Below are 23,657 nucleotides of genomic sequence, written 5' to 3' on the forward strand. Positions count from 1 at the left end.
CAATACTGAAGGTAAAATATCTGTACTTTCCTAGTACAGCACACTTACCTACACATTTAGATGTCAGAATCCAGAAGTCAGAAAACTCAAATCACAAGTTGTTGTTTTTTTACTATGGGCTATATATTTTATTATTTTTTCACTAAATGCACCACAGTTTTTAAGATATACAAACAAGAAACCAGTTGTGACCCTTATAGATTTCCTCTCTTACACCTAATAAATTTAATAAGTTAACATAGAACCTGACTCTATTTTTCAATATTTCTTGACAACTTCACTACCCTAGCATTACTATATACCATTAGAATAATCCCCTAGTTCTTGCTTCCATACCCAGACTAGCCATCCTTGACTTCAACTACCTTACCGCAGAGTATCCAATCTAAAATGTAAAACTGAACATACCAGTTTCTCTCTTAAAACCATTCAAATCAACCTTCTAACTGGATTTTTTCCATCTAGTTATATTCCCATAAAATCCATTACTTATATTGCAGTTAAGCTGATTTTTGTATTCTCCAAACCTGATACTTGTATAATTTCCTGTTTTACAATAAAACAGTCTAGGTGCAGTTTTCTCAAAGTGATATTTTTTCTTTGTAATACCATTAAATATAAATAGAAATCATATGATTTAATGTACAGCAATAATTTCTTTAATCAAAAGAACTATACATCAGAATCAAAATATTTGGGTTACATTTTATAGGTCCATGTATTTAAGGAAGACGTGAAAGATGCATTGTATGACTACTATTATTTTCTAAAATACAGGAGAAAATTCAGTCTTCCAAAACTTCTGAGTTTTTGGAAGTGGTTTGGAACCACAAATTCCTAGCAGGAATAACAAAGCAATTATATAGCTTAAATGTAGTGAAGATCCAAAAATAACACCCAAAATATTGCAACTGGTTAATTTACTAATCAAAGGAAAATGCCATCCTTCTTTGCACACATGCATAGACCATGATTAAAGGAAATGAAACAGAGGAACAAAGATACAAGACAAATAACAAAAGAACAACAACCTTGGAGAACAAAAGATAATAGAAATTAGTATCTTAAAAAACTATAAAACACACAAAAGGCTTTGTGTCCCAAAAGCAATCAGCTATCACAGAGATGAAAAATAGCCCAGAAATGAAGATAATGATGCAGAGGCCTCTCACCACTCGCCTCTTGCCTCACTGTGGTGGGAAAGAAGAGAGGAGAGGATAGGAAAAAACCTCAACAATCTCTTGTCTTTAAAATGTAAAAAAAAGGAAATTCTGAGAAAGTTAGAAAATATAAAACAAGGTGAGGAGCACATTCAACACAACACCTCCAAAGATTTGCAGCAAGGACCCATGTTGAGGGCATTCCAACCACAACAGGTTAGTTTATCTTTGTCTGTCTGTCTTTTGGTCTATATTTACGTGGGGTAGGACTATAACAAGAAAAAATGACCCACACTGAACAGCAGAAGTTAGAAAACTACCTCTATAACATGACATGTACAGGGAGCAGAAGAACTAAGTTTAACAGGGGAGCTATTGCTTGATATGGAGTCCAATTTCCTGTGTTAAAAGCAAAGGTCAGAAGAATAAAAAGAATGTATTAATCTTGATGTAAATCGCTTCTCAGCCTTTTGGCTAAGATCAAGTGTAATCTTCAGGGGAGAAAATAGACATCACACATGATTTCAAAATAGCAGGCATAAAAATATTAAGAGATCAGTCTAATATTAGGTTCACCTAAGGCACTTAGTGAAATTCTCTGCACTGAAATCCGAATATCTGGACTGTTCTGTATATGGGCTTTTCCGTGAGAAGATCTGTATGTGGTCTCCCTGCATTGATTCACTGGAAATTTCTGAACAAACAACTGGAAAGATTTCTGAACAGTCTTGTTCAGTATGATAGATTCAGCATCTAAACCTTGAAATCATGAACCATTAGAAAGTCTGTTCAAAGTCACCAAATCATGACCTTACAAAATAACTAGCAGGCTTGTTTTCTCCACCCAGTTTCATAATGCTGAAGCAGTCCATTTTGGCAATGCTTACCAATTTTGTATTGGAAGGCATGTATGAACCAAGTACCCCAAGACTGAAGCAGGGAAAGGTCAGGCTGGTTATTCTCATTCATGTTTAACAAATAAACCATCAGAAGACTAAGTTGTATCATTATGCAAAAACCTCAAAAGGGGTCACATTTCCTTATGAAACATAGCCAATAAGTAAATAGGGAAGTAGATGGAGTAGTTCTCATTGGCTCCATGGCTAGAGACTGTATCTTTAATGAAAGAAGTCAGCGGTCTGGTTTCCACACTGTCAGTATCCACTGGTGAATTTTTGTATGCTTAAGTCTAAACTCTTTTCAAAAACATACTGGTACCAATTAATGAAATAGAACAATGTTTTTTATATTCTGCAAAGAAGCTAGGAACCAAAAAACTAGGTACTAGTACAAGCTAAGTGGGATTAGTCCTCCAACTTTGTTCTTCTTTTTCAGAGTCTTAGAATACAGCTCTGTTATATTTAAATATGAATTTTAGAATCATTTTGTCAGTTTCTTAAAAAAAATCTGTTGGGATTTTGACTGGGATTGCATTAAATCTATAGGTCAACTTGGACACAACTGACATGTTAACAATATTGAGTCTTTTAACCCATGCATGTGGTACATATCTCCATTTACTTAGGACTTTAGAAAAAAAATTGCAGACATTTCACCAAAAAAGATGTATGGATGACAAGCACATGAAGATATACTCAACATCATTGATCAGTAAGGAAATGCAAATTAAAATCACAGTGAGCTACCACTGCGTACCTATTAGAACGGCTAAAATAAAAACGACTGACCATAACAAATATCAGCAAGGATGTAGAGAAACAGGAACTCTCAGACACTATTGTTGGAAATGTAAAATGGCAAAACCTCTTTGGGAAACTGATCAGCAGTTTCTTAAAAAGTTAAACACACTCCTCCTATATGATCCAGCCATCCCACTCCTAGGTATTTCCTGAAGAGAAATGAAAGCATATGGTTCATGTAATGACATCCACATAATGTTAATAGCAGTTTATTTGTAACAGCCAAATCTTGAAAACAACCTTTATGTCCACCAACAGGTAAATGGACAATATGTAGTATACCCATACAATGAAATAGTACTATTACTCAGCATAACAAAATGAACTATTATTACATGCTACAACGTGATTAATCTCTATGCTGAGGAAAGAAACCTGAAATAGAAGAGTACATAGAATTACATAACATTTTAGAAAGCAGATCAGTAGTTGCCTAAGGACCAGACAAGAGGGAGAGAAGGGCAGGATTAAAAAGGGAAAGGAGGAAACTTGGGTGTAATGGAAACATTTATTATCTTGATTGTGGGGATGATTTCATGGGAGTAAACATTCGTTCAACTCACCAGATTATTTACACTTTAAATATGTTGGTTTACTGTATAGCAATTATACCTCAAAAAAGTTGTTTAAAAGAACACTCATTCGGATTCCTGGAGAGGAATGGATCTACATAGCAGTACCTTCTTTGCAGTAGACTTCTCAACAATCAGAAGCTTTAAAAAACTTAGAAAATGAAACCATTTCTAACAGCAAGGACGAATGCAGGACAGTAACTGTTCATAAACCCACCACTTAGAGAGTGAAATTTTATCACTTTTATATGTATATATAGATATATAAAATGTGTATCAATCGAAGAAGGAGAAAAGATATATATGGGAACCAAGATGTTAGCTATTCCCCTATAACTGTTATTAAATTATGCTAAACTAGGAAAGCACTTAAGCAGAAAAGTGTGAACACTGCCAATCTCAAAATGTAACGCTTATTATCTTTAAAAGCATTTTGTTACTTTTATAATACCTGAAGTGATATAATAATGTCAGTCACTTAACCAGATCTTAGAGTATAATATCTTCATCTTAAGTACTATTATTTCCAGTATTTTAATAATTTTCTCACAGTCCCGAAATGTGATCTTTTGTGCTCTGATGGCACTTAAATTAATAGCATAATTTTCTGGTACTTGCAACAGATGCTTTCCATTCTGATTTTTTTATACTTTCCTATAATACTTGAAGATAAATCCTCTAATAATCATTTTTGTCTTTATCTCTGAGGGATTCAAAAGGCTTCAATAGAATAAGGAAATATCAAGAGATTAAACTTTTTAAAAAATTTAATTTTAATATTAATTGCAATATTTCCAATCAGATTATCATTAAAGAGATGATAACTCTCTTAACTATTCGGTTCATTTGATCTTATTTGCAAGCTTCATTGATGGTCTCAACTTTTTGTAGGTACCACTATAACTAAATCTATTTAATCAAATGCTATTTTCTGTCAAGCAGTCCATATAGAACATTTCACCTCTTCTTATTCTTAAGTTTATTTAACTATAACTGACCACTAGTGATTTAAAAGAATTGCCTCTATTTTTAAGTCATGTGAAAAAGGTCTCTGCCCACAAGGTCAAAGGAAACATTAATTTTGTGTGCAGCCATTACAGAATGATCATAGCAACTATATTCAGAAAATGATTAAAGAACCCTGGCCAGTGTGGCACACTGGTTAGAGCGTGGGCCTGTGCTCGGGAGGGTTGAGGGTTCAATTTCTGGTCAAGGGCAGTACCTGGGTTGCAGGTCTGATTCCCACCCCCGATTGGGGGTGCATGTGGGAGGCAACCAATCGATGTGTCTCTGTCACATCAATGTTTCTCTCGTCTCCCTCTCTCTCTCCCCCTCTCCCACCCTTCCACTCTCTAAAATCAATGGAAAAAAATATCCTCGGGTGAGGATTTTTTAAAAGAGAGAGAGAGTAAAGAAAGGAGGAAATATCTGTCAAGTGTATGTTGAAAATAAGTGCTTTCAATTTAGTCCTTAGCTATCCTATATTGGCTACCCCACATTTTAGATCATTAAAAACAATTAAAAAAATGAGGCCAATTAGTAGAGGATTCTGGGTAGATGGTTGAATAGGAAGGATCAGGAATCTCTCGCCCCACCTACACAACAATTGCACTAACAGAATCAGTCTGATGTACCAATTTTAAACCTCTGGAGTCTACTGAAGGATTGTAGCTTTGGTTAATTTCAGTTCTTAGCTTGGGAGGGGCTACCCATCACCCAACCTCCAAGCCCATGACACACAGCACACACCCCAGAAGCATTTGCACACAGCTTGTAAGAGCCAGTGTGGGCAAAACGGGCCCTGTATTTCAAACAGCAGGGATCTGTACCCTAATCACCTATTGCTACTTCGGATCTCAGAGGGGCAGACAGACTGTTGGCCATCGTTGAAGCACCTCCCCACCACCACCACCATTGCAAGCCCTTCCCCCTACTGAAGTGACTTTTGGGGTATTTAAAGAGCCAGTGCCCTTTTATTTATCCCTTCATTGTTCTCTTTTCTTTCCCTTTTGGGAGCCAGATATTAAAGAGTAGAATATTCGAAAGCAACTGCATATACAGGGGAAATTCAGAAGTCACCGAAGTCACTATGTATGCCCAGGAAAAGATGGAGGTTCAGAAAGGACCAGAGAAGACCTTAAGCTTAAACCTCAGGCTAATCCTTGGCACAGAGACAGCCTACAACAATAATAAAATTAAACAAAAAACACAGGGGATTTTGTTCTTCTCTGAGGAAAGAGAAGAATCTGATTTCTAGAGTTACTGCATTACTAGATCAAAATTTCCAGCTTTCAACAATAAAAAATCACAAAACATAAACAGGAAAGTGTAGCCCTGATTCCAAGGGAAAAAATAAATGAACAGAAACGGTACCTAAAAAAAGACCTGATAGTAAATCTAATAGAATTTAAAACAATAGCATGCTTTAAAAAGTTAAGATGTGGAAAAAGAAAAAGATATATGAACAAAATGAAAATATCAATAAAGAGAAAGCAAGCCTAAACAGGAACCAAAAAGTTAAAACAGAACTGAAAAATTCACTGAAAGAATTCAAAGGCAGATCTGAGGAGGCAAAAGAAAGAATTTGCAAACTTAGGGCAATGGAAATTATCGAGTCTAAGGAACAGAGAGAAAAAGATTGAAAAAAAGGTGGACAAAGCTTAAGGCACCAGTGGAATACCAGCAAGAGGACTGAAATATGCATTGTGTGACCCCAGAAGAGGAGTGAAAGTGGCAGAGAGAATAAAGAAAAAGATGATGGAAAAATGTCCAAATTTGATGAAAGACATGAATATAAACATCTAAGAAGCTCAATGAAATCTAAGTCAGATGAACTCAAGGAGACCCACAATGAGACACATTATAAAGAAAGCCTGACAAAGAGTGAATCTTGAAAGCAGCAAGAAGTGACTCATCATATACAAGGGATCCTCAATAAGACTATAAGCAGATGTTTCATCAGAAACTTTGAAGGCCACAGGCAGTAGCTGATATATTCAATACCATCAGATCTGCCCCCCAGGAAATACTAATGGTAGTCTTGCAGGTTGAAATGAGAAAATACTAGACAGTAACTTAAAGCCCTAAGAAGAAATAAAGATCTCAGTAAATGTAAGCACATGGATAACTATAAAAACTAGCATTGCTGTAACAATGGTTTTTAAGTCTACTTTTTGTTTTGTGCATGGCTTGAGACTAATACATTTTTAAAACAATTATTAGTCTAAAAGCTAGGATTATAACTGGTTTGAAACTCCACATTTTGCTTTCTATATAATTTAAGAGACAAATGAAATTTAAAAATTACTCATTTATGGTTTGAGGCACATGATGTTGTGATACCAACAACTGAAAAGGGTGGGTATAGAGCTATAAAGGACCAGAATTTGTGTATGTTTTTGAAGATAGTATAAATTCAAATAAGAGTGTTATAACTTTAGGATGTTAAATGTAATTCCCATTATAACCACAGAGAAAATACGATTTTTGATAAGGGTGCCAAGACCACTCAGTGGGGGAAAGGACAATCTTTTCAACAAATGCTACTAGAAAAACTGAACATCCAAATGCAAAAGAATGAAGTCTGACCATTCCTTAACACCATGTATAATACAAAAAGTAACTTAAAATGGGTCAAAGACCTAAATGTAATAGATAAAAGTATAAAACTTTTAGAAGAAAATGTAGGGCACAAGCTTCATGACACTGGATTTAGCAAGGATTAATTGGATATGACAACAAAAGCAGAGGCAACAGTAGAAAAAAACAGATAAATTGGATTTTATAAAAATTAAAAATTTTTGTTGCATCAAAAGACAGTATCAACAAAGTAAAAGGGCAACCCAAAGAATGGGAGAAAATATTTGCAAATCATATACCTAATAAGGCATTAATATCCAGAATATACAGAGATCCCCTAAAACTCAACAACAACAAAACCATCACCTAATGGGCAAAGGAACTAAATAGGTATTTTTGCAAAGATACACAAATGGCCAATAAGTACATGAAAAGATGCTCAACATCACTTAGGGAAATGCAAACCAAAACTACAATGAGATACCACCTCACGCCCATTAGAATGGCTAGTATCATCAACAAAACAAAACAATAAGTGTTGGTGAAGATGTGGAGAAACTAGAATTCTTGTGCACTGTTGGTGGGAATATAAAATGGCATAGCCACTGTGCAAGAAAGTATGGCAGTTCCTAAAAAAACTTAAAAAAGAATAACCATATGATACCCCAAAGAACTGGAAGTAGGAACACAAAAAGATATTTGTACACCCTGTTCATAGCAGCATTATTCACAACAGCTAAAACATTGAAGCATCTCAAGTGTCCATGAACGGATGAATGAACAAAATATGGTGTGTGTATGCATGTGTATGCAATGGAATATTTTCAGCCTTAAGAAGGAAGAAATTCTGACATATGCTACAACATGTATGAACCCTGAAGATATTATGTTACGTGAAGTAAACCAGTCAGAAAATACAAATACCGTATAAATTCCACTTATACGGGATACTTAGAAGAGTCAAAATCATAAAGTCAGAAAATACAATGGTGGTTGCTAGGAGCTGGTGGGAAGGGGGATAGGGGAGTTTCTAAATAAAAGGTAGAGTTTCAGTTTTACAAGATGAAAAGCATTCTGGAGATGGATAGTGGTGATAGTAACACATTATGAATATATTTAATACCACTGAGCCGTACCTTTAAAAAATGGTTAAGATGGTAAATTTTGTTATGTGTATTTTACCATAATTGTTTTTAAAAAAGAAAGTGAAATGCTAAAAGTGCCAGCATGGGGCTTAGATGGTGGCATCCTGACTCAACTGATGAACAAACCCCTGTGATTATCTATTTCTTTCTCTTCTTAATTCTGAGAAAAATCACTTCTGTACATTGCTGTTTAAGACCCTTAATGTATGATTTTAACTCACTTCTAATATACTCTGTTTTTAACTTCCTTTACTTTGTATTAAAATAAACATAAAGGTGTACATAATTTTAAAAAATCAAGCCAATTAGTAAAAAACCAACTAGTCTAGCTTTTGTTCCACTTAGGTCATAGTGAGAAAAGGGTGCTACTCTCCTTGACAAGAAAGGTTGGTTATACCTAATTTTTCATTACATTAAAAACAATAACAAAAATCTTTACTTCAGGTAAGTCAAAACTAAGAGAGAATAGCAGCATGGCTACCATCCCATAAAAGTATTTCATGTGCTCACAATGCACAGATCTCAAATCTTCTACAAAATGTAAACTAACTTTGATAATCCCTAGAAATTGAAATTATAATGATACAGATTCCAAGTCATAACCAACTGTCCAATAAACACAATTACTTATATATACCATCGCATATCAAAATAATCAAATTCCAAACTGAACTTGTGTCTACACCCTTTCTTCCTGCATGCTCTAGCCTAGTCACCCATACCAGCAGCACTGGGAGTAATTCATGAGGTTTTTGTGCCCAATCTTAATCGCCAAGTTCTATCAATGTAACGTGAAATTTTCTCAATCTCCTTTTCTCTTACTCAGCAACCATTAACCTAGAACCTAATTACTTCCTGCATGGAAGTACACAGCAGCCTCTCAATCAGCTTCCTTCACTATAGTCCTGCCATCCTCACTTAGAACCCTCCTCTATGCTGACAAGAGTGTTTTGCTGAAATCTAATTCAGAGAGGTGATTTGAGTTGGGGGAAAAAGCCATGCTGAAAAGTTATAACACATGTTGGCATCTTAAGAAATCTGAGAAGTTGTCCAAGTCAAGAAATGGCAGAAATTAAATCTTCAATTTCATAAATTTATTAGATCATAGAGTCCTTTCTTCACCTTAACCGTATTAATAGCCAAAACCAAAGCAAACCAAAAAAAAAATTATAGAAATGCTATCATAAAACAAGATTCTGATCATGTCACACTTCTTCCGTTTAACCCCAGCACTCAGGATAAAGCTCACGTTCATCAGAATTAGTACGGCAGACCTGGCCTAACTATAGCAACAGCTCCAGTCCGCCGAGTACCAAATGATGTGTAATTCATGCGTTATCTCCTACAATTTCATGCCTTTGTTCTTTGGCTAATGCAGTTCTCTCCTGAAGTATCCTCTCTTCTCCCAGTCCTTACTTCTCATTCCTTAAGACTCACTGAGCTTAAGTAATATCTTATCCAGAAAACTTGCTTGAACACGTAAGGTTAGATTATATGCCTCTCTTCCATCTTATCAAAACAGCTCATCATATCACTCAACATATTTAACTGAAATTATCTTTTTAAATACTTCTCTCCTTATCAGACTGAGAGTTTCTCCTACTAACTTAGGGTATCAAAACCTGTCTAATTCACCATAATATCCTCAGGATCCAGCTCAGTGCACCATACTTAGTGGATAAAAAAAATTAAAAAAAGTCTGCTGCATTTAAATTGTTTCCTACTGAAAACTATTGCTTCCTGCTTTTCCGTTTATGTACTTTTACAAGTTAACTATTAAGAGAAGACTTGACCATGACAGCTATACAATTTTATCTAATAAAGCACTAAAATTAGGATATAACTTCGTAATTTGTGAGTCAGTTCCCTTACTTACCTTATGTTCTACAAATGTCCAAAGAACCCTCAACTTTCCACACTAACCCCTAAGAAATTACATAAATGTGTGGGGAAAATAAATCGGAGAGTTTATTTCTTTTGTCACTTGCCTCTAGTTGAAAATGTGAAACTCCATTCATATTTACCATATTTATTTAAAATTTCAATACTTCTCTTTAACTAGAGGCCACTGGTAAAAGCTATGAAAAAAAATTAACATGTTCATCAGAATTCAAATATAGTTAAATCTACACATTTCAGATTATATAAAAATAGGGTTAAAGCTACTAGGTAAGAAAGGTAGGTGGGTTAAATAAAAACATCTAATTTCACTCTCTCCCCAAAACTCACTATCACTATACCTATGTTGTTGTTTTTTTCCTTTCCAATTGATTGATCAATTGATTGACTGATATAAAATACATTATGACCTAATTGGGCTTATTTCAAGAATGCAAGATTGGTTTAACATTAGGAAATCAAAATATAATTTATCCCATTAAGAGATTAAAAAAGAAAAATCATTTCATTATCTTAATATAGAGAATATGTTTGATAAAGTTCAACCTTCATTCAAAACAAACTCTTAGCAAACTAGAAACAGAAATAAAAATAAATTCCATTAATTATTGATATCAGGAACCTAAATAAATGCAGGGATAACCAGCTCTAGATTGTGAACATATCAGTTCTTAATTTGGTGGGTAAATGAAAACCCAATTGTGACTAAAAACTTAAATGATTCTAAGGATTACTTGGAAAAAAACCTGAAATATTTTGGTAAGTGTTGAATATAATTTCAAAACTATTATTCAGTGAAATCCCAATTCTAAATGAAGGAATTAAAGGTGATTTTATATTTTCTTAACTTGGCTTGTTCTCTCTCTCTCATGGTTGAAAGGCACTTTTAAAATAAACGATGTTATTGAAAAAAAAAAAGGGGCAATTAATAGATCACTGGGTCCAATAGGTCACATTGCTACCTTTTCTACATATCATATAATCTCAATAATGAATTAAATTTCTTTGTTTGAGTGCTGTGATGCCTTTTTATCTATACCATTGTGGCAAAAATAAGATTACCAAGAAGACAAAAGCATATTTAATCAACCAACTTAAAAGTGGACAAAAATCCAGTACTATGAGTTCTCCAACAAAGACAACAAAGGGAAAATGGTAAGAAAGATAATCCAGTAGGTCAGAAAAGGAGAACTTCCACAGGATTATTACAGTGGATACTGAGGGTCTTTTCCCCCCCTGACATTCTGTTTGTTTAAACCAAATTTACTTTTCTTAACATCTCTATGAAAGAGAAAAAGTTCATTATTCCATATACCTATGAACGGAGGTAAAGGGAAGTCATATGACTTGTTTGAAATTATACAATTAAGTCAATGGCTGAACTGTAAACAGAATGTAGGATACCCAACTGCTAGTCTGCTGCTCTAATGGATCATGCTCCCTGCTATGTAATAGGACTGTTTCCTTTAATTACAAATTCTTCATTCACCATCAGATTATCAGCCAGAGGCTTTATCATTAGTTTTGCTCTTCTTGCATTTATGGCGTTATTCCAAGAATATAAAAGTTCCATGTTAAAAATATAAAGACCACTGCTTACTGTTATCATACCAAATCTGAAAATTCCCACTGCCCTGGCAATACTTCACCAAGCCCACACTGAATGGCACAATTATAGGCAGAACTGCAATATTAACATCCATTTTGGGTTAGTCAGTGACTGGAGAAAAGAAATTTTGATTTTTATAGAATCATTAATATCAGTGCACTTAAAATCTTACATTAGGGAATTCTATGGTCTTATTAATCAACAATATTCACATTATATGACCTGTATGTAAAAGTCTAAAAGATAGCAAGATTGTTAAAGATACATTTTGGAGCATTTGTCATGTTGGAAAGTAGGATAAGATTAAAATCATGGCATACTCTTACATTCTATATTAAAATCTAGGAAAAAAAATGCAATGGAGTAAACAAACTAAATATCTGAAAAGAGGTGTGCAGTCACTTGTCTTTGAGAAGCACTTTGTGTTTCTTTGGCACATATCACAGCAGCAGTAGTAGCAGCAGCCTTGCCCTTGGTGCTGATTTCTTACTACTCTAAATGTCTCCTCTGAGCCAGAATACACTGGCTGTTGCTGATCATGCTGTGAGACACCTGCACTGGCTACTAGGCTTGTCATGACGCACAAAACCCTACCATCTTCAGCTTGACATTGTGCAAGTTATAATTATTCATCCAAATGAATATGTCAGAGCAGCAGCAGCAGACCTCTCATCAGAGCAAAAGAAAAATACATCAAAACATTATCAACCCAGCAGGAAGACAGGGACCATAAGGAAAATTACCCATTTTTAATATGGATGCCACAAAGCCATGTCTATTATTTTACAAAAAGAAAGGAAAATAAAGATCTTCCAAGTTTAAAGTCCAGAAACACTGAATCCAAGGAAAAAAATGTACAAAAGCAGATAAGGAATGTTTGTTTTTAAATCAATTATCTAGAACCTACTAACAGTCTCTTAAATATAAGTTTGCTATTAGACTACAACAGTAACATTTATTTTGCTTAAGAAACACAATTGTTTAAAAATTGTTTTAAAAAAAATAATTCCCACAAGCAGAATTGTTTCCAACAAGTCAATGGGAAAAGGTCAAAAACGGCAAAGAAGTCTGCTATTGCTTCTTACTTTCAAAACACTCTTATCATGTCTAAAAGACTCAAGAGTTCGTACCCCTGGTAACATCACCAAAATATTTATGACGTACGGCTAGACTTTAAAAGAATAGGTAAATACTATATTTTGAAAATTTTCTAAAGTTTAATGGCATGCATAAAAGGAAAACTGAAATCACCCCTGATCTCCACAAATGAAGATGGCACATCCAAATTCTATGAGCATATACAAAATAGGCAAGTGTAAATACAGATTTCCTATCTCATACTTAAATACTTAAATAAATATGACAAACAAATAAATATGAAAAAGTATAACTTTTAGAACAAACTATAAGAATATATTTTCAGAACAAGATATGAAAGATTTTTCCATTCAAGACAAAAAAGTAGAAATCACAAGGATGAGACTGATAAATGTGACTACATGAAAGTTAAACTTTTGATTGACAAAATATATTATATACAAAGTTAAAAGACATGCCACAGGGATAAGATACTTAAATCCCAAAATAATCAACAAAGAATTTATATCCAAAATATGTAAGGAATGCTTATAATAAAAGAAAAAAATTAAAGAGGCTAAGGTATAAAGACAATAATAATGATTTATCATTCCTGATAAGAATTAGGGTCACACTAAAATCAGACAAAGATTTGGAAGGGATTTGGAAAAGTAGGAATTACTATGCACTGCTGGGTAGAAGTATAAACTTACACAAGCAATTGGCAATGTTTAGTAACCTCAAAATGGTACATTTCCCTACAATCCTGCATTTTCACTTCTAGGCATAACCCACACTAAAAGTCTCACATGTTTCCAAAGAAACATGTTAAGATATTAACTGCAGCAAGAAATTTAGTAAGAAAATTGTGAACAACCTTATCAGTATGGCAACAGATACATTAACTGGTAGATTCATATAATAGAATGATATAAAGCATTTAAAATAAATGTACTACACATACATGGATCATTGGTAAACCTCAGAAACAATGTTGTGTAAAAAAAGTGAGACTGCAAAATGTTATAGAATATGGCATAAACAAATGTAGCAAAAATATGCATAGATAACATATATATCAATTTCAGGGAAGTGGTTACTTCTAGAAAGGAAGAGAAGGGAAGAAAGGAGAAACAGAAAAGAGGGGTAAGTCTTAGTTATTCCAAAAACATTGTATTCCTGAGAGACAGAAACAGGGAGAGAGAGATCTGAAGCAAATGTGACAAAATATTAGCACTTGTCAAATTTGAACTGTGGATAAAAAACGTGTCCAAATTTCTTTCTGTACTTTGCTAAGAATTTTAGTATATTCTGTAACTTAAAAAATAACTTGTGACATTCCATTTACTACTAATTAAGTCTATTTTCTTGGAGCTAGTACAAAACAGAAAACTTATATGATGCAATTAAATCTAAAGCTTGAATTTGTAGTATTATAAACACTTACTCCATACCTATATGTGCAAGGCAGTTGAACTAGTGTTAAGTAGGATACAGAATTTTTTTAAAAAGTCTTCAAAGGTTTTCCAGCCAGCAGAGTCACACACTAACGTTGCTAAGTGGCAAAATAAGGTAAGTGCATTTTTCTGTGGAGATGCAAACCTTGTTCACAGATTAAAATATGGGGAAAACCTGTATGGTTATCTACATTAAAAAAACAAAACTAAGACACATCAGAAACATATTCTTCAACCTTGGGTTTTGATAAGTATTACAGTATAATTTAGGGAGAGCATATCTGGAAAGAGTAATACAATCTAAGTATAATGTTATCTCCTTATCTCATATAAAACAAAGACTAAGCTTATAGAGCCAAAGAGACAATGTATATTTTTTAAAAAAGGAAAGCTATACAATTTACACATAATTCCAATTCTTTTTTAAAAAAAATCAACAGTATTTCTTATATATTTATAATATATAACAGAATACCAAGAGCAAGTCACATGATTTTTCCTATCCTTTATTTTGCTTTTTTCTCTTTCTATTGAAAGGAGATTTTGTTTGTTTTTAAAGTAGAAAATGAGAAAAATAATTTTTGAATATATATGTATGATTAAAATGACATTTGAGCCTTCACAAGACTATTTAAATCCTGTTAGGCTTTTTTCAAAAAACTTCATATACAGGACAATTACTTTATATAACTGTATTATAAAATATAAGCATACATTTTCACTTGAACCTATCAAAATTTCATAAAAAAAAAAGATAGAAAGCCTCTACTTAGAAAATATTTGTAAAATGTCACTAAGAATTTTTTTCTCTTTGCATAAGAATAGAAACATTCTATTTGCTTTCAACTGACACAATTTACCAGTGAAAACAATTTACAGGTGAAAGAAGGACCATGCCCACCATCATTAGATTGTTCTTTGAACCTAACTGCTACTATTCTGCCAGATCTTTAGAAATTACACACAAAATGTTGATGATGGTACTACTGATAATCAGACCATTTTATAACTATATAATGCACTTCTAAATACACTATTTTGTTACATACCACCAGTGTATTGAGAAATTCAACTGACAAGAGCAAGAGAAAGAACCTCCTATATTCTTTATTCAAAGTTCAAAGCACATACAAAAAGAAAATTGTCTAAGTTCAAGGATGAATGAAGGAGAAACACTTTAAAACAATAAAAACTGAGTTGAAATGGCAAGGTTTATAGCTTAAGTCATAGCTCATTCTCCTTTGACAAAGATTATTTGATATTATGCCATCAATGTTAAAAGTTTTAGCAATCTGAAAAATTTCACCTAATTTTCCACTTACTGCTCACTGCTTTTTAAGAGTCCTTTAGAATTTAAATTTAAAGCAAAATTTCTGTCAACAGAGCTCCTTCATGTTTACCTAAACTGAAGCATAAAGATCAAAAGGCTGAATGGGGTGTGTGTGTGTGTGTGTGTGTGTGTTCAGAGAGAAAAATGAACATTAACTACTAGGAAATATGAAAGAAGCACTCTAGAAGTGCTGTTTATAAACAAATGCTTAAAGAAAACGAAAAGAAAAATCACTCTACAACCTATAATGGCCATTTATAAATAAATAGAATATGCTTTTTTAGCTACTTAAAATAAATTTAAGAATGTACCTGTGGTGTCCAGGAAACAGAAAATGAAACAGGAAAATCCACAAAGCAATCTGGTGATTCTGCAGGGTACTATGTAAAAGCAAAAAAATAGGTTCTTTTTACTTCTGTGTGACAATTTCATATGAGGTACTTTAGAAAAACTGATTAGCAAAAGTATAAATGCAAATGTATTATATATAAATATTTTAATTCTACTCTTATAGAGATGTCAAGAACTGATTAGTAAAGTTATGCTGAAGAGGTACAAAGTTTGGTGATTTGGGGGTAACAATGCAGTCAGTTTTGAGAAAAGAGGAATGAATAAGGTCAGTGGTAGGTCAGCTGCTAATGTGATTTGAGGGGTAAACCAAACTGCACCTCAGTTTCTTACCTATAAATAAAATAAAAGATCAAACTAATTGGTATTAGTTTCCTATCTAAAATTTAATCTCAAAGAGCCTCAGTTATTATAAAGAGGCAGTATCAGAATCAAGAAATACACAAAAATACAAACAATTATCCATTATAAAAAGTATTTTCTAGCCGGGCCAGTGTGCCTTATCAGTTGAGCATCGACCTATGATCCAGAAGATTGAGGTTTGATTTCCAGTCAGGGCACATGCCTGGATTGCAGACTGGATCCCCAGTGGGGGGAGTTCTTCCGCAAGAGGCAATGGATCAATGACTCTCTCATCACTGATGTTTCTATCTCTCTCTTTCCCTCCCCCTTCCTCTCTTTGAAATCAATACATATATTTTTTTTAAAAGTATTTTCCACAATTAAGCAATTACTTTCAATAAGAAGATAAATAAAAAACAAACAATAAAATGCCTTCTTTATTAAGGAGAAACAAAAGTAATAGTTTTAAGCCAGAAAACATTTTCATGGCTGATAAACAGAAAATCAATTCCTCAACAGTTTTATACAAAAAGTGATAGTCATTAGGACAAATCAGGTTTTTAAGTCAACAAAGACAAAATGCAGTTTTTCTTAAAGTCAATTTTGTTATTAGAAAATTATACTACATGGTTCCTCTAAAAGGCAATTCTCGATTTTTAGTTGCATGTAATTTAAAAAATACTCATTTCTGTCCATTAAAAAGCTAAATTTACTAAAAGAAAATTAGCTTTAGGAAAACTCATTTCTCTCATTTGACAAAATGTTTAAAATAAGTTTTAGACTCACTTTTTTCAGCTTATTTTTCACTACTTTGCTGAATAAAGCAAAAAGGGGCAAAAATTATCACTATAGTATTTAAAAAACATCAGCCGACTGAAGTCAATGCTCTGAAATGAATTAACATTTAGTTATAATGATCTCTTGAGAAACTTATCGCAGATTCTGACTAATGGTATCTGGCTATGTAGAACTGGTAACACAAAGGCAAATACACAGAAACCTATATAAAAATATAAGTAGGCTCTAATTTGGAAAAAATGAAGAAAGGCCAGGCTGAAATTAAGGAGGGAGCTCTATTTCAAACAATTAAAATATCAGATGATGTATTTAAGAATGTATCTGCTGCAATCACTGGAACAACAATTTGTATGCCATTTTTATAAGTCATGTGATTATCTCATAGTGACTGCAGCCAGAGACTTGAGCTTTCGCTGGTTTTCAGGCTGCTAACTAATTTGTGTGATCTTGGACAAGTCAGTAAACTTCTGTTTTATAAGTAAAAATGATGAAACTTAACTAAAAGTGTTATAAAATCTCTTTTCCCTCTAAAATGTTAACATTCCATAAAACTAATAATGCACACTTGAAACCTCCATGGATCAAAAATGGAGTATTTAGTCTGCTTTGACATGCTATTTATCTCCCACTGATGCTGACAATGAACAATATCAACTCTCTAACTTAAACAAATCATCAATGTGAGTAAGAGTATGAAGTTAATGAAGTGTTTACTGTATTCAGAGTAGATAACCCAAGTAAAGTACCTATGACTTTAGAAGTCATTAAGTACATACAACTCATTATGTTAGAAGAGAATATGATCTTATATTTAAGTAGGACTCAGTACAGTAAATGGTACATATGTACTGACATAGAGACCTAATAGTTGAACAAAAAAGCAAGTTATAAAAAAAATAATATGATCCCACATATATAAATGTAGGATAGTTTCTGAGATAAATATCTTTTAAATATATTTTATGTGTAATTATGCAAACATATAAACATAAACCAGACTGATCTATTTGTAGGTTGCTTTACTATATATCTATGATAAGTTAATGCATATATATATATATATATATATATATATATATATATATATATATAGTATATGTTAATTACATTCACATTTAAGATCTATTTTATTTATGTAATAAATTTTACATAACTGCACAGAACCTAAAAAGCACAAATTTATATACCTGTGGATAATTTAACATGAATTATGAAGCAGTATCCTAGATATTCATATTCAGAATCATTTGTATTGTAGTACTAACTACAACATGAACAACTAAAAATAATATTGTAAAATAACTACCAAAATTCAGACAGTTTCAGTAAGTAATATAGGTATACATAAAATCACCAGAGACTAATTGCCAAAAGTGTCTTTGTAGAAGTGTAATTGACGATAAAAGCTCCACATAAAGGATATTAATTGAAAAATAAGTACAGTAATTATTTTAAATTAAAATATAGTTTAAAAATTCACTTGAAACCATTCAATTAAGTAACTATAAAATAATACAATTATAAAATTATAAAAGTATATATTTTTGTCACATGCAATATATTTAGACTCTAATATAGTTCTAAGAAAAATTTTAACCCAAACTGTCCTGTGACTGGATCATCTAAGAGGCTCCCCAAGTGAATATATACAAATTGAGGATTACAAATCGGCCATCAGAGACAGAGTGCTCAGCCTCTGATACACATCTGTGAGTTGTTTTTCAAGTAGTTCTGATCTTGGCCAAAACTGAGAAGGCCTACGCTACTTTTTTCAAGGAGAAATGATAATTACATCCCATGGTTCAGGATATATTATAAGTAATGCATAAAAATACACCTATAAAAACAACAAATTTTAACTGTTTCCCTTATCACATTTCTTTTTGATTTATATATTTATTTTTAATAGTGGGTGTCTAGTCAATGCTGGTACTGTTTTCTTTAAGCAGAATTGAAAGTATATATACCAGAATAAAAATACTTATACTATTGTAAAGTGTGCTGCTATGAACATAGGGGTGTATAGATTCTTTCTAACTGGTGTTTCAGGTTTCGGATATTGTATATGTTAATCTATATACGTGTATATTTAGAGTAAACCCTGGAATATTAAAAAAATACTTAAACTAATGAATTTCTTTACAATATATAAAAACAGGTTTATAAATTTACAAAAATAAGTCTGCTTTAAGTTTGTTAAAAAAAAATCAGCTTGACCCTTTATTTAAAATTTAATTTGGATTAAGATTTTGCATTATGTCCTTTAACACAGTTTCAGCTATCACTACTTTTAATTGACAATAGGAGACCCAAATATTCCTAGAAAATAAATTATCACATGTAAAAGAGAACTTGGGTCTGCCTCTATGAAAACTAAACTAAATGGACAATTAAAGACTTTAGTAAATCACACCAACATAAGATTCATTCAGTTCCACTCTGTCCTTTCAAAAAGAAAAGAAACAAACATTTTTTTCTTTCTAACTTCTTCCCAACTCAAATAAAGCTCTCTTCTCTCTTGCCAGGGCATCCATGATAGTGCTTCACAGCTATCAATACTGCAAAAACTGACATTTAGAAACATTCTCCAGAGAAATATTAAAAGTGTCAGCTTATCTACCTTGTGAAGACATAAGAAAAAGTGAACAGACTAGTACATCCTCACTCTCAATACTACCAATAACATTATTAACTGGAATTAATAATAAAATCTTGAAGGTATAGATATAGGTAGTGTAGGCTTAAAGAATTATCTCTTCAATAACTAGAAATGCTTGCAAAAATTAGGGTATTAAACCAGAATCAAGACAGGATATATTTAAAATCTTTCATTTTGGTCTTCATAGCAGCCAATAATTTTTTATCAATGTACAAATTATAAACAAATAAAGCTTTGAAGGAAATGACAGAACTTTTGCCACTGGCAGTATGTGACCTTTGGAAAGATAAAGGAAGATTTCTCCCTGTTCTTAAAGAAAGCACACCTTAAAAAATTTAAAGGGAAAATAATTTTTTTAAACGAAAATATCCATGTAACTTCTTTTACAAATAAGATTTCTAGTACGCTAATTTTTTTAGCACTTCTCACATGAGTCTTAAAATTATACCTAAACATTCTGTGTGTGAGAAAGAGAGAAGGAGTAATTTCTCAACTTGCCTGATACAGAGGCATTGTAAGATACCAACTTTTCTGTGTCACCCAGCACAGCTTTATATATTAATTCTCTCTCATGGAAAGCTTAAATGCCAGGCACATTTTTAAAAGGACAAACACAATTGATCTTTTCATCACTACAATCTTCTGAAATAGAGTTGATTGATGACTCCTGGGAACAATAAAAAAAAGAGATGTACTGGTTTTCTCAAATTCTAATGTTTCCCTAGTGATTACTAAATAAATGATTAATATGCTGTACTTCCTTATTGTACTTATTTCTCAAAATTCCCAATCTAGAACTAAAAAATAAAGATGAAACAGCTATGTTTTGTGCCAATAAATTAATGAGTAGTTACAGATATCTAGCCTGTAAAGGCCCTATAGAGGCAAAATTTTAAAATAACAAAAGTAAAAAAAAATTCAGCCAAAACAAACAATAAAAAATATGCATATGTGTGTGTCTGTTTTTGGGTGGAGGTCAGGAGTGGGTCAGAAATAACTAGAAAGGTAATTCAGAGTAAGAGTTGAAGACAAAAGACCTTCAGTAGAACTTTACTTGGGAGAGTGGTAACTTCCAACTCTTTTCAATATTGGATGTTACAAAAATAACATGTTGGTGCTTTGAGGCTGCTGAATCTTATTGCAATACTTCCTTTTTATGAAGTCTATATTTTTATCAGATTTGAATTAAAATAGTGACATGAAATTATATCTAGGCTTTTGAAAACCTGGTGAATTTTCTTTTCAAAATAATTTTTGAAAAGGCTTTCCAAAATAATTTTTTAAAGTACCATATGTATATTTTTTAGAAGCAGCTGGCACCTCATTACATTGAAAACATTTATAGAGGTCATTTCACAGAGTATTTCCTGACCACAATAACAGTTTAACAAAGCACATACCTTTGCCTTCAACTTGAGAGTGATTAGATGCTCTCTACCAGAAGCATCTTCAGCTTTTAACTTGATGGTACTGAAGCAAGAATCCGCATATACAAGTCTGGTGAGTAGAAGAGAATAAATGATCACACTGGGGAGGGCAGGACTGGAGGGAGGGGGAAAGAATGGTAGGATTAGAAATGAAAATATATGCTATATTCCTATTAATCCACTACAAAATTAATCAGAAGGATTTCTGCATGCCAGCCCTTTATGCTGCTATATAGATTTACTGCCGTTAATACACCAGCCTAGTGCTTAATGCAGTCATAGATCTCTGGATTATTTACAATGTATGTCAAGGCTCATGCTGTGGTCAGTGAGCACTATGTTTCGGTTTTCCATCACTGGAACCTTTGGCACACACAGCATGTTCCTGTCAGCCTCTACTTATGTACACATTAAACTTCCTGTCAAACTCTTTGATCCATTTCTGTAGTTTCATACAGTATGAGACTTTTATGCTTCCTTTATTTGTTTTCTCCGCGATGAACTTTTCCTTTATTATCAATAATGTTACTGTACAAAAATCTCGCTGATATTAGTTCATATACTCAAATTGATGCTCCAAGGAAAATGCTGTATAAGCACAGGTACAGCCTGGTCTCCTAACAATAAATTTTCTTTTTGTGCGATATATAGCTTCTGACACTTAACCTGGGCATGCATTCAAGATGACTAATATTTTAAACATATAGCACAAGCACAGTTGTTTTGGCTTTAAGTTGCTCTAAATGCATGAATTTTCTACAACGGAAACCAATACCCTTTGAAATACATCATTCTGTAAAACTATGGTCCCTTGAGTAGCATAAGCTACTGCCAAAAATGTTCAAATTTAGTAGTATATTTACTAGTGAACTGGGCATGTGGATATTTTTTGACATTTTTACAATACTATTCTCTTGTAAAGATAAAAAAGTAGCCTAAGAGTATTGCACAACTTATCACCCAGACTGATGGTAAGACCCATTTAGAGTTCAGAACTAACATTAGCCTTCTAACCCAGGAAACATTTTTTTAACATCACTATATGCTGTTTAGTCACTGGCTAGGTATAATAGTAAAAGTGGGTCAATTTCAAAAAAAAAAAATGCTGGGCAATAAAGTTGTGGAACACTGTTTGTAATGGAAAATAGATCTAAGTCTGAAAAAGACACATATCTTCAACAACAGACTAAAAGATAAAACAACCTTTATCAACAGAAGAAATGTTTATCAAAATCTATATAAAAAGTTTCAGAAAACAAAAGTAATCTTATTCCAGAAAAAAATGTTTATTTACATAAAAATATCAATGATTTTATATAAAAATGTTTAATAATTAATTTCTTTCAGTTATATCTGTAAACATCTCAAACCCCCTCCCCCAAAATATTTAGAACATGAGACTTTATCACACATTTTATCAATACAACTCTAAGTTCAGATATACAGGCACCTAACTCTTTGAAAACATTAACACTGCAGATTCAAGATGCTGATATAAGCACATGCGTTTATATCCACTCACTAAAAAATGAAAAAAAAACCACAACCCCACAATTACAAAAAGAGCAAGAAGAAAATAGCATCAACTAAAGCAAATTTTCGACAAACTTTATAAAAATAAAAATAGGTTTGAAGAACATTAGCTGACAAAACACGGAAGACAGAAAAAGAAGGTTCCAGGAGAGAGAGAGCTGGCAAAAAAAAAGTCAGTCAGTCTACAGAACAGAGGGTATGACATATATGAGGAGAAATTCAGGGAATACTTTTAAAAAAATAAGAAACCAAAAAGTAAAGAAGAAAATTTAACCTAAATTATAAACAATGAAGCTACGTTAAAATTGTAATTGTTCTACCATTAACTTTTCAATGAAAAGTATTTATGTAGTCATAAAAAAATCAAACTGCTTACTAATTACAATTTTAAAAACCCAGCAATAGACAATGCTAAAAGAATTACAGCTACAAATACTAATGTAAATATATTTGACCATTGCAAAAGATGACAAAAATTGAGAGGTAAAAAGGGGGAAGAGATGAGAAGGAAAGATTAGGAACACTAAAATTTCTAACTGCTAATTTGAAGGTAAAAGAATACATATCATTAATTGAATGGACATGAAAGAAGTTTAACAAATATTAACCCTAATTGAAGAAAAAAGAACAGTAAAGAAGGGAGAGAGGTGGTAGTGTAGGAGCTAAATCCTTTCTAATTATAGTAATCAGTATGTAATTCCTAAAACTAATAAATCAAGCAATATTGAACATAGGCATATTATTAAAAAATATGGAAGTTGCAAGCATGAATATTTCAGAGTGTTTGTCTCAAAGAATAAGACTGGGGATAAGAAACGGTGTGGGAAAACTCTCCTGCTCTTCTTTCTAAGCCTTATAACCATGGTGAATATACACAAAAAGAGAACAAGAAGGGTGGGAAGAGAATAGAAACAAATCACCAACTAGTACTTTTCATACTTCACATTGCTGCTCCTTATCCAGATGTTCAAAATCATTACTGAACATCTAAAAAATTAGACAGAAATAAACAAAAGTTCTAG

General features: G+C 32.7%; 1 protein-coding gene across 5 annotated transcripts in view; it reads right to left on the bottom strand.

The window, feature by feature from the left end:
- The window catches only part of FANCL (FA complementation group L), a 65,067-nt gene that overhangs the window by 26,486 nt on the left and 14,924 nt on the right, over positions 1-23,657 (bottom strand). For all 5 annotated transcript variants that reach the window (XM_081156365.1, XM_081156364.1, XM_081156363.1 and 2 more), the window contains 2 exons: positions 21,076-21,172; positions 15,840-15,908 (listed from right to left, as the gene is read on the bottom strand). In XM_081156365.1, coding sequence (XP_081012491.1) covers positions 15,840-15,908; positions 21,076-21,172 — 166 coding nt within the window. The remainder of the gene's footprint in view (positions 1-15,839; positions 15,909-21,075; positions 21,173-23,657) is intronic.

Source organism: Miniopterus schreibersii, assembly GCF_964146895.1.
Source record: "Miniopterus schreibersii genome assembly, chromosome: 13".
NCBI classification, from domain to species: domain Eukaryota; kingdom Metazoa; phylum Chordata; class Mammalia; order Chiroptera; family Miniopteridae; genus Miniopterus; species Miniopterus schreibersii.